This window comes from Mus caroli, chromosome 13 (genome assembly GCF_900094665.2).
Source record: "Mus caroli chromosome 13, CAROLI_EIJ_v1.1, whole genome shotgun sequence".
Lineage (NCBI taxonomy): Eukaryota > Metazoa > Chordata > Mammalia > Rodentia > Muridae > Mus > Mus caroli.
In genome coordinates, this window is record NC_034582.1 from 14,215,716 (window position 1) to 14,227,798 (window position 12,083).

The following is a 12,083-nucleotide window of genomic DNA, read 5'->3' on the forward strand; positions in this document are numbered from 1 at the left end:
TTAGAATTTCTTTCTCTCTGTCTCTCTCTTTCTTTTCTTTTCTTTTGTTTTCTTTTCTTTCTTTCTTTCTTCCTTTGGTGTAGACCCTTGGATTTGGATCAGGTTAGGCAAAAAGTATCACTGTCCCTTTCCTTCTTATGGGTTCTTGACAACTGACAGTGTTCCTAGCCAATTCTGTTTGTGAGCAGGCAGGTTGTACCTGCTTAGAAAATGCTTTGTCCTTGGCTTTCTGTTTTCTTTGCAGCCTGTGGCCTGTGTTTGTTCCACAGGCTGTACCCTCCATCCGTCACTGCCCAGGCAGTGTGCCCTGGAGAGTGTCACAGTGCTTCCAGAGCCCACACCAGAGGAGCTAGAACTGAGCCCATTAGTTGGATGCTGGAGGCCAGCAGCTTCATGAACTTACTGACCTATTTTCTGAAACTTTGTCAGCATCAATATTTTGTAGATAACTTTCTTGTATTGTTTTTCTTCTTCTTTCTATATGCTGTAGTGACTTCTGATAAAAACCATAACTTTTTAAAATTTGGTTTTGTTGTTAGTTTCTCTTTTTCTATTATTCTCTCTCTCTATTTTTTTTTTTAACAAGCCAGTCTTTATCCCCCTCCTGGTCTGCCCTCTGACTGTTTTTCATCTCATACCTCCTCCCCACACCACCTCTGTCTCCAAGAGGATGTCCCCACCTCATCCCACCAGACCCTTCCCCATTCCCTGGGGCCTCAAGTCTCTAGAGGGTTAGGTGCATCCTCTCTCACTGAGGGCAGACCAGGCAGTCCTTTGCTGTATGACTGACCTCCAAGAGGCCCAACAAGCAGCTGAAAGATACTTACACCCAGCCAGTGGACAGAAGCTGGTGAGCCCTGTGGTTGAATTAGGGAAAGGCTGAAAGAAGGAGACCCCATAGGAAGACGAGCAGTCTCAACTAACCTGGACCCCCGAGATCTCTCAGACACTGAGCCACCAACCAGGCAGCATACACCAACTGAAAACAAAAATAATGTTACACTTATAGGAGAATCTGACAGGACAGTTAGACTTAAGCACATCTATAAAGCTAGCATTTGCCGTTGTTGGGCCAGAAGGATCCCTATAGAGTAAGACACATTTTTTTCCTTTTTCTTTTTTTTATTAGATATTTACTTTATTTCCATTTTAAATGTTGTCCCCTTTCCTGGTTTCCTCTCCGAAAACCCCCTATCTCCTCCCTCCTCCCCCTGCTCTCCAACACACCCACACATGCTTCCTGGCCCTGGCATTCTACTACACTGGGGCATAGAGCCTTCACAGGACCAAGGGCCTCTCCTCCCATTGATGACTGACTAGGACATCCTCTGCTACATATGGGGCTAGAACTATGAGTTCCACCATGTGTACTCTTTGGTTGGTGATTTAGTCCCTGGGAGCTCTGGGGGTACTGGTTAGTTCATATTGTTGTTCCTCCTATGGGACTGCAAACCCCTTCAGCTCCTTGGGTCCTTTCTCTGGCTCCTTCATTGGGGACCCTGTTCTCAGTCCAGTGATAGGCTGCGAGGATCCACCTCTATTTGTCAGGTACTGGTGGAGCCTCTCTGGAGACAGCTATAACAGGCTCCTGTCAGCAAGCACTTGTTGGCATCCACAATAGTGTCTAGTTTTGGTGATTGTATATGGGATGGATCACCAGATAAGGCAGTCTCTGGGTGATCATTCCTTCAGTCTCTGCTCCACACTTTGTCTCGGTAACTCCTTCCATGGGTATTTTGTTCCCCCTTCTAAGAAGGATGGAAGTATTCACACTTCGGTCTTCCTTCTTCTTGAGCTTCATGTGGTTTGTGAATTGTATTTTGCGTATTCTGAGCTTCTGAGCTAATATCCACTTATCAGTGAGTGCATATCATGTGTGTTCTTTTGTGATTGGGTTACCTCACTCAGGATGATATTTTCTAGTTCCATCCATTTGCCTAAGAATTTCATAAATAAATAGTTTTTAATAGCTGAGTAGTACTGCATTGTGTACATGTACCACATTTTCATAAAAAGGATGAACATGGAGGCGAGCCCCTCCACAAGTAGTATCAGAGTAGCCGTAAGCAGATGAAAATCACAAAGAAAGCCTTACTTCTTACAGACACTGAGAGCCACAGGTGCTCTTGGGTCCCACATTTGGGTCCCAAATGTGTCCTGTCGTGTAACTGAGAGGGCTGCCTCTACCTGTCGTCATCCAGGGCTGATGTTCTTGGACTTTGCAGGGGAATTCAGGTCCTTGTGTGTGGTTGCTGTGGGGAGCCATGCTTGCTTACACCCACTCCCATTCCCAGTGGTGTCAGTTTACACTGTGGAAGAAAATTGCATATTTCCGTTTTGAACTGAGTGGCATGAGTGTGAAGAAAACCAAGGTGGTATCGGAGCTCATACACTGACCTACAGGCACAGGCAGCCACAGGCTTCTCTGCACATCTCTCATCTTTGCCTACTGTCTTGCTCATTATAGACCCAGCCTTGTCAGAGAGTAGATGGGTTTATTGAACGACTAGATGGCATTGAAATGAGAAGTCTTCCATCCTGTGCAAAGATCCGAAGGTTGGGCTCTGAGTCATTCAAAAACCAAAGTGCCAGCAAATAACCATGGCCCTCTATGGCAACCACATGCAAAGTACAGAAGCCTGTGAGAGAGCAGTAGGATTTTAGTCTTTACAAGACTTTGGAATTTGTGTTTGATTTTACCAATGCCACACTGTACTCATAAAAACAAATAAATTGCGAAGAATAGTGCCTGGCTTACTTGACAGTGTTTGGTGGGCAAAAGAGCCAATAAATGTCTCTGCCATTGTCTGATTCCTCAGATAGACTCACACACACTTGAGTTACTAAATGGTTTTTCTTTTTTTAACATGTACATTAGATTCTGCTTCGGGAAGGCTGCAAGAAAATCCTCGTAGCTGACTCGTTGTCGTTGCTGAAAAAAATGCACCGAACCCAAATGAAAGGCGTTCTGGTCGATGGTGGGTAAATCTGGAAGGACACTGAGCCCTGAACCATGCTTTCCAGAGAGGCCAGGCAAATGGCAATGTGCTTAACCCGGGATGTGTGTGTTTTCTTACAGAAGAGAACATCTGTGAATCATGCCTTTCTCCCATCCTCCCAACAGGTGAGATGCTTAGAAGGGAAATCATTTCCCAAACATGTGTTCATGAGGAGTGGAATTAAGATTTTGAAATTAACTAGTCACTGCCTGAAAATTATACAACTTCATAGTTGAAGGATGTCAGCCCCTTCCTTCCCTTCTCTTGTGAATGCTGCTGCTTCTGAAGGCGTAGTGTATCAGCATCTGCAGGGTTCTTCAAACGCTGCCATGGCCTGAGAGCCAGTACTCCCAACAAGGTGATGCTAATGGATCCGGTTAGGGGCTGTTCTTTTAGAATCTTCAAAAGTAAAGCAAAGCCAGATGAAAGCCCAACCATCAGTCCTCCTATTTCTGTTCTGAGGGGACTTCATCTTCACTGTACTTCTGGGCACCTAGACTGTCTTCATGGAAACTACTCAGCATCGAACTGACTGACTCACTAAAGGATAGAAGCTTCTGTCTCTTTTTCTTGGGAGATTGTAATAATAAAATGGTCTGTATCAAAAGATCATTCAGACATGAGAAAAGCAAACTCATAATTTGAAAGTCGGGGTACTTTAAAATGCAAATTCATTATGAGAAAGCTTAAAGGTGTCACTGCTCACAGGTACTAGTTTTAGGCACTGTGTGTTCCATAGCTCAGGGCATGGGAAGTCATTTCACACAAGCACTCTTCCGGAGGGGGCAGGTTCGCATTTTCAAAGCGTCTGTAAAGCACAGCACTTGAGGTGGCCTTTCCACGAAAGGGGGGGCAGATGGTAAAGTGTAGTCCTCAGCTTCCCCTGTGCTGGGCAGGAGGTCTTACCAGAGCTCATCTGGCCAGCCACACAGCGGAGCAGATGAGAGGACCTGACTAAACAGAAGTGTCCTAAGTGCATAGAGCCTGGGGTCCTAACCCAGTTCTGCCTCTGGCCTCAGCAAGAGATCTTGGCAGTTTCATTGGTAGTTGGAATCATGCTCAGGACACATACAGGGACACACATATTCTACTTTTTCAAATAAGCATCACATTTGCTGTGAAATTGTGCTGCATTAGTTATCTTGGTAACTGATGCTGAGGCCAGGAAAGTATCCTGTCAGTTGTACTTCATAGGCCGGTGGTTCTACACCCGCTCTGTGCTTGGGCTCCTCCCCACTCCAGGGCCTGATGTAAAGAAGCCCTGTCAAATGGAGCCTGTTGCTGGGAAATTCTCTCAGGCTGCCTTAACCTTTCCTGGTCTGCCTGGTGCACTGAGTTCTGCTCCTTCTGTCACTGCCCCTTGCAGATGCAGCGAAGCCCTTCAGCGTGGTGGTCTTCCACTGCCGGCACATGTTCCACAAGGAGTGCCTGCCTATGCCGAGCATGGTAAGTTGTCAGCCATCCGCTGCAAAGGAAAAAGGAAGATGGAATCACAGCACCCACAACTAGAACCACCATCCTTTGGCTCCGGCTCTCTTAATTCTATTACACAAGACACTTGCTCCTCTGCATCTTGCTTAGTCCCTGGGTTCTGCATCCATGCAACCTCGCTTCAGAAGTCCTAAAGAAAAGCTGACTTGTCTTAAACATGTATACTTTTCCTTTTTTTGTATTTATTCCCTAAACAAAAGTGGAACTGTTTATAAGCATTACATTGTATTTGGTATTGTAAGTAACCGAAGATGTTTTAAACATATGGGTAATATACAAAAGCTGTCTGCCTTTGTATGTAAAGGTGTTCTAGCTTGCTTGTTCTGTTCATTTCGAAAAACCCAACTTTGGCATGAAAGGGTTGGGGGTTTGTTTGTTGTTTTGGGGTTTTTCTTTCCATTTATTTATTTATTTATTTATTTATTTATTTATTTATTTATTGCCTACAAGTCCATCGTGGAGGGAAGCCAGGGCAGGAATATAAAGATAAGAACTGAAGTAGAGACCACAGAAGAACATGGTTACATTCTTGTTCCACTGCAGGCCTTAACAATTCCACATCAATTAAGAAAATGCCACAGCACATGTGCCCACGGGCCAGGCCGGTGTAATAGAGGCAACTCCTCACCTGAGGTTCCCTCATCTCTGAGGGCGAGTTGAGGGAAAAGACTTAAAAACTAACCAGAACAGAAGGAACTGTGTATCTGTGGGTTCTGGGATCTGAATGGGGTATAGGAGTTTTCTCAGAAGCCAGCTTTCTTTTTTTTTAAATCACTTAAGTATATTGTTTACTTTTCAAATGTGACAGATGCAGTGTACTATAGTTCACATAAAAGCATACCCACTTGTGTGAATTCATGCTATTGGCTTGATGACTCCTGAGCAGTGGGCTGTGTGGTAGAAAACACTTTGAAATCAGTGGAGGGGTTTTGGCCTGCCTTGTATGGCATGATTCTGTTATCCTGGCCAGACAAAGGTGGTTCTACTGTGATGCCCCCCACTGCACCCCTTTTTTTGCATTTGTGTGTACATGTGCATGTGTTTGTACATACATGTAGAGGCCAGATGACTACCTCAGATGTCCTTTCCCTGGAGATGTCCATTTGCAAGAGGGACTGAGGACTCAGCATGTAGTCTAGGCTGGCTGACCAGAACCCAAGGATCCATGGCTACATCGGCCAGCACTGAGGTTACAAGCATGTGCCACCGCATATATTTTTGTTTGGTTTGGTTTGGGTTTTTTGGCCTTTCATGGGTTCTGGGGCTTGAACTCAGGCCCTCATGCTTGTACTTCACTAACTGAGCGGTCTAACCGCCTCGCTTGTGTCCTTCGAGCTGCAGAGTAATAGAAGCATGAGTCCTGTCTGAGCTAAAGCATCCTCTACGGAGCCAGGAATGATGCTCCATCACTTCAGAGCCCTCAGCTCCCTGGATGATGACAGAATCACATTGCTGAATGTAAAAGTAGACATTTTTTAACCCATGTTTTTAAACTGTTTGCAGAATGCTCCTGCACAATACTGCAACATCTGTAGTGCTAAGAACCGTGGGCCTGGAAGTGCCATCCTGGAGATGAAGAAGTAGGCCTGCCTGCCTGCCCACCCTTTGCCACTCTCCGCTGAGTGACTGTTGGACCACAGCAGCTGTGTCAACGCCAGTGCTGTTGAGTGACGTGTTCAGGGCTCCTCTGTGCTCCCTGTCAGTTGTTTTCTCCAGACCTTCCTTCCAGAAGCTGCTCCTTGTCACCAATGGAGAAGTCAAAGCTCTTCCCATGCCATGAAATATTGCATTGATAATCAGTATTTCATGATTTGTTTATTTGGCTTATTTAGTTAGCAAAAGAGTTCAAAGTGACTTCATTATGCCCTAGTTACACCCACCAGGCATGAACTGCACTACTAAGAACACTGCCAGCTACAGTCGGCCAAAAGTTCTGCTGGTAACAGTTCTGGCATGCCTGGCTACACTATTTGTCATCAGCTGTGGGTAGCTTCCTAAAGCGCATTTAGTAAAATGCTGAGAACTGACACTCCTTCAGTGACATATGGGAAGACCATTAGCTGGGGTACTATAGCTTTATGTTCGCTACCTACGTGCTGACAAGCTCAGTTATCTGCCCCATCGGGTCATCAATATTTGTTGAATGAATAAATGTTGCCCTTCTCATTGTGACTCCTTTATTGTGTTGCAAGCAGACAAGTGCCCTTTAAGGAACAGAGGTGAGTTTTGGCACTGACAAGCTGTGGTTGATAAGTCAGGAGGAAGCCAGGGACCCTGTCAGAGTTAAATGAGACTCTCCAAAGAAGGGCCAAGGATAGATTTAAGATGTATCTCACTGCCTGGAAGGGTTGGCAGGAGTGTGCCTCACTGCCTCGACTTTTTGTTGTTCTTAATGTTTCCAGTTTGATGTCAAGGTTCGGCTTGGTAAGTTTTGTCCCTTCCCTTGCTGGTGCACGGCCAGAAAAACTAAACGGAACTCATGAAGGGGGGGATGGATGGTGCCAGGTCCACCACAGTTTACTTCTGAGACAAATTCCATCGATTCCTAAACCACATTTGGACAATAAACCCTAAGTACAGAAAAGGAGGGAGTAAGCTTGCTTCATTCTTAATAACTGAGCCAAGATGCAGATAGCAAAGTGTGTTCATTCCCTTTTCAAGAATCGCTTAAGATCTCTAGGACGAGATGGTGTTGTAAGCAAAGAGCACCACCCTGCCTCCCGGGTAATGTTTTCTTCTTTAAAAATCTGGTGGATAATTGCACTAAAGGGTAATTAATCCTTTCCATTATTTCTCACTTTATAAACATTTAAATACAACAAAATACTCAAAATGCTAGTTATCCAGTCTCTGTAATGTGTGGCCACACGCCCATGAAAAACACCTGAAGAGCCGAAAGCATGTCTCAGTGATTAGGAGCACTGACTGCTCTTTCCTAGGTTCTGGGTTTAGTTCTTAACACCCACATAGTAACTCATAACCATCTGTAACCTTAGTTTCAGGGGATCTGAAACCCTCTTCTGGCCACTGTAGGCAACATGCATGTGTGTGGTACACAGATAGACATCCAGCCAAGGCACAGATACACATAAAATAATTTTAAATCTTTTAAATAAATAAAACATGTCTGAAGCCAGGTTGGTCCACTTTTACCAGAGATTATAGGCACAAATGTTTGTCCTTGAAGAAATCTGCCCTGTGTATGCATCAGCCAAATTCAAAGTTACTTAATGACAACTGTTTTATTTTATTTGTTTATAACCAGGATTTCCTACTAGCTGGTGTTCATTATTGAAAAGTTTTTCAGACACTCTCAGTCAGTTATTTGGTTGTCGCAATATAGAAACCCTATAAAACAAATCTTGTAGAGTAAGTATGATATGCAGGGCTTTTATGAGCCTTAGCCAGCCTGCAGCAGTGTGTGCTGGCTTCTTAGTAGATTGGCTGTTTGCCCATGAAGAAACACAAAGGCTCAGCAGCTCCCCACAAGTCAAGGCAGGGGTCAGTGTACCGGCTGGATTCAAACTCCGGCAGTCACAGTCCGCCTTCAGGGCACCTACTCTGGCCCACTGAAGATCTTTTTACAGAATTACTTAGCTGACGTGTTCTGCTCAGTACATAGAGGAAGGTATTGATTACGAGGTTTCCATGGGTGACAGAATCACTGTGGATCTGAAGAGCAAGCAGTAGGAAGATTCTAGAAGCATCAAGCCACCCACACAGCCTGGCTGCAGTGGCTGCCCTGAAACCACTGCCCATTTCCAGCAGAGGGCGGCTGCACGCAGCAGTATGAGTCACCATGTTGTATAAATATTAACCTGTTCCCCAGTTCCACATAAAGTTCTTAATAACTGTCAGGAATACTGAGTAGGCACGTACACATGGGGGAGGCATTTCTGTATGTTAAATACTGAATCAGTTGTGGTTTGTTATTAAGGCCTGGGGTGTTAATCCTACATTTCAATTGTACTGAGTTTTACTTCGTATACCTTGATTCTGCTGAGGGCTGGTTTCTACAGTCTGAGGAAAGATACTTTCCTTGTGTGCCACAGATTCGAGCATGATTAGGAACAATGGTGTGATACTAGGAAAGACAAGAGACTGATAATCAGTCTGAATCAGTCCTCACAGAGTCAGCCACTGTCCAAGCTCTTCCTGTGCACTCAGCCAGCATGGGAGTTCTGAAGGCAAGCATTATGACATGACCTAGCTGTACTCTCAGGATTCCCTGTGTCCTGTGTGTGCAAGGGCTCACAGGCTTTGGTTTGATCTTCATAACACACTGCCAGTAACTACAGCCTCCTGCCTGTCACTCCTGCATGGTGGCTAAGAGTTTACTTCTGTGCCCTTCGCCTTTGCACTGCTGTTGTACTGATGACCCAGTTGGCCCAGTCAGTCCTAAACCACCCTGACCTTGGACCACTGGCTAGAGGCTTCACACTTGTCTGCCTTTATCCAGTTCATGGTTGTCTATGGAACAGATGCAGTCTTGGTTCACTCAGTTATCCAGTCCCAGCTGGCTCTAGCCATTAGTCTGCACTAACCCTGGCGCTATGGGGAATACAGACATGGTAACTTGGTTGATCTTTATCCATCACACTGCTAAGAATGTATGTAAATGGGTAGAAGAAGATGGACATTTGCTTTCAAAGACTGCTGCTTCTAAGAGAAAGTAGAAAATAGGCTGGCGTCTGTTATCTGGTAGATCTTATCCCTTTCCCCACTGACAAGCTGGGTCCTGGGACAGAAAGTAGGGCATTCACCCTGATGCCTTAGCCATGCAGCCTGGTCATTTGAGCTCTTGGATCTTTAGGACAGTAGAATTGACTCTTACATTATTATTATTATTATTATTATTATTTTGGGTTTGGAGTTTGCAAAAGCTGGATCTACTGGCAGCTGTTTACTAAATTTTTAAAAATATTTTGGAACTTAAAAGATTTGTTTTTCCTTTCCTGCTGTGGCCTCCCTGCCCTTGTTTCTGTCTTACCAAGAGCAACGGAGCCATAGCTGAAAGTCCAGGTATATCAAGTGATGTAACTTTGATTATATCAGGTGTCTCCATGCCAGTTCAGTTCATGTCCAACTTCATTCCCTTCCCTTTGTCATGGCACCCTGTGGTCTGTAGGTTCAGTATGGATGAGAAACCTTTTGTTCATCTTAGTGCCTAGTGCTTCTACTGGAATGACTCAAAACATCTGGAAGATGCTGAGTGAATGGATGACTGGGTGGGTGGGTGGATGGATGGGTGGGTGGGTGGGTGGGTGGATGGATGGGTGGATAGCACTACTCTACCGTACCCCTTTCTCTCTTGATCCTCACTATATATCTATGTCTGTCTATGTCTATGGATATGTACACTTTTCTCTGGTCTGCTTTCTTACTCTTAAAATGGCTTAGAAGCTGTCATGTAGTTTCCATCAATCTTCAGGCCCTAGAGTTCCAACCAACACCCTAACATACACATGACAATGAACAGCCCACCCAAATCATGCCTAAATCAGAAACAATGGTGATAAGTGTTTAAGTTGTTAAGTTTTGGGGCCATTTGTTATACAACAGTAACTTGCTACCACGTGACCACAAATATGGACCATCCGTCTACTAAAAAAAGAAAAAAGAAAGAAAGAAAGAAAACTGTGATAATTTTAATAGATTATTTGTCCTATTTACAGAGAGAAGCACTCCTGATTTAGCAGGTGAGAATACTTACTTGGTTTAGGTGTTTTAAAAAATAGATCTGACAAAATAGAAGTAGCCAGGAGAGGGCTAGAATGTGAAAAACAGGCCATTTAGGAAACAAGCGGACAGATTGAACAATATAATACTGTAAAGTCACAAAATCTGAGAAGAATGGGAAATTTCAAAATTTAGAAATTAGTTACATAAAAGAGGAGAAAAAAGATTATTCCAGGTGACTTCAGAATAGCTGCTGAAATGCACAGGTGAGAGCTGCAGCACCAGCTGGCTTGGCCTAGGATGGCTTATGTTAGGGAATGTCCATGTAAATATAAGGAAGCTTTGGGTCCCAGAGACCCAGAAAGGGATGGAATGGCTCAAGCTAAGATTGGTAACCATCTGTCAGGGTGCTGCAAATGACATTGAGCTGTCCCCAAAAGTAGTTGGTCTCTCAGTCTCCATTCTACTCTAAGCAGCTCTAAATCCCCAGAGAAAAAGCAAATTCAATCAGAAGCAGCAGAATTAATCATCTACTCTTATTTCTGTACTCAGATCCTGTGCCCATCTGCTGTGTGTCTGAATACCCACATCTTTGGCCAGCTTATAAATTCAGTTGCTTCAGGCCCCTTGCTTTCATTCTTCTACCAGAGTATCGATGTGCCTCTCCTGTCTGATTACTACGTCAGCTTCCTTTTTTTGTTGTTTCCATTTTCATTAATGTATTATTTTGCTCAGAATAATGCTAGTTCTCAGAGTTGTCAGTAATTCATATATATCTTAGTTTTCTTAAAGAAGAAATGAGCATGAATGTTTGCATGTGTTACAAGTAGTGATGTATTCCACTCAAGATTTGATTCTTGTAGTCCTACCTTGACTCCTTCAAATTGGGGCTGTATTTTAAGATATATACAGTATCCCTATACAATATGACCTTTTTGCAACACCACACACCAATCCATCTTGGATCTCTCTTTCCAAAATGATGTATTACCAATATTACCAATATTTTCTCTCTGGTTCATTGATGCTAAGTTTCCCCTCCAAAATATGTAGTTGAGGGCTTATCTTGAAATATCTTTCTATTTAACCATAAAAAGCTCAAGAACACAAATTTCTCATCCCCAAATTCTCAAAGTACTGTTAAGAACTTAGTAAATGTTATCCTAATTTGAAATTCTTTTTAACATAACTTTTGTAACAATATTTTAGGTTTTAATTATTTATTTATTTTATTAGGTATTTTCTTCATTTACATTTCCAGTGCTATCCCAAAAGTCCCCTATACCCTCCCCCACCCACTCCCCTACCCACCGACTCCCACTTCTTGGACCTGGCGTTCCCCTATACTGAGGCATATAAAGTTTGCACGACCAATAGGCCTCTCTTTCCACTGATGGCCCACTAGGCCATATTCTGATACATATGCACCTAGAGATACAAGCTCTGGTGGGTACTGGTTAGTTCATATAGTTCATATTGTTCCACCTATAGGATTGCAGATCCCTTTAGCTCCTTGAGTACTTTCTCTAGCTCCTCCATTGGGGGCCCTGTACTAGACCACGGCATAGTCTCACAAGAGACAGCTATATCAGGGTCCTTTCAGCAAAATCTTGCTAGTATATGCAATGGTGTCAGCGTTTGGAGGTTGATTATGGGATGGATCCTTGGATATGGCAGTCTCTAGATGGTCCATCCTTTTGTCTCAGCTTTTGTCCAATCTTTGTCTCTGTAACTCCTTCCATGGGTGTTTTGTTCCCAATCCTAAGAAGGGGCAAAGTGTCCACACTTTGGTCTTCATTCTTCTTTTTCATGAGTTTCACAAATTGTATCTTGTATCTTGGGTATTCTAAGAATCTGGGCTAATATCCACTTATCAGTGAGTACATATCATGTGAGTTCTTTTGTGATTGGGTT

General features: G+C 43.7%; 1 protein-coding gene across 5 annotated transcripts in view; it reads left to right on the top strand.

The window, feature by feature from the left end:
- The window catches only part of Vps41 (VPS41 subunit of HOPS complex), a 159,442-nt gene extending 152,786 nt beyond the window's left edge, over positions 1 to 6,656 (top strand). For all 5 annotated transcript variants that reach the window (XM_021180045.1, XM_029468458.1, XM_029468460.1 and 2 more), the window contains 4 exons: positions 2,879 to 2,978; positions 3,080 to 3,124; positions 4,366 to 4,445; positions 5,994 to 6,656. In XM_021180045.1, the coding sequence (XP_021035704.1) occupies positions 2,879 to 2,978; positions 3,080 to 3,124; positions 4,366 to 4,445; positions 5,994 to 6,074 (306 nt within the window). In that variant the 3' untranslated portion in view covers positions 6,075 to 6,656. The remainder of the gene's footprint in view (positions 1 to 2,878; positions 2,979 to 3,079; positions 3,125 to 4,365; positions 4,446 to 5,993) is intronic.
- The last annotated feature ends 5,427 nt before the right edge of the window (positions 6,657 to 12,083 follow it).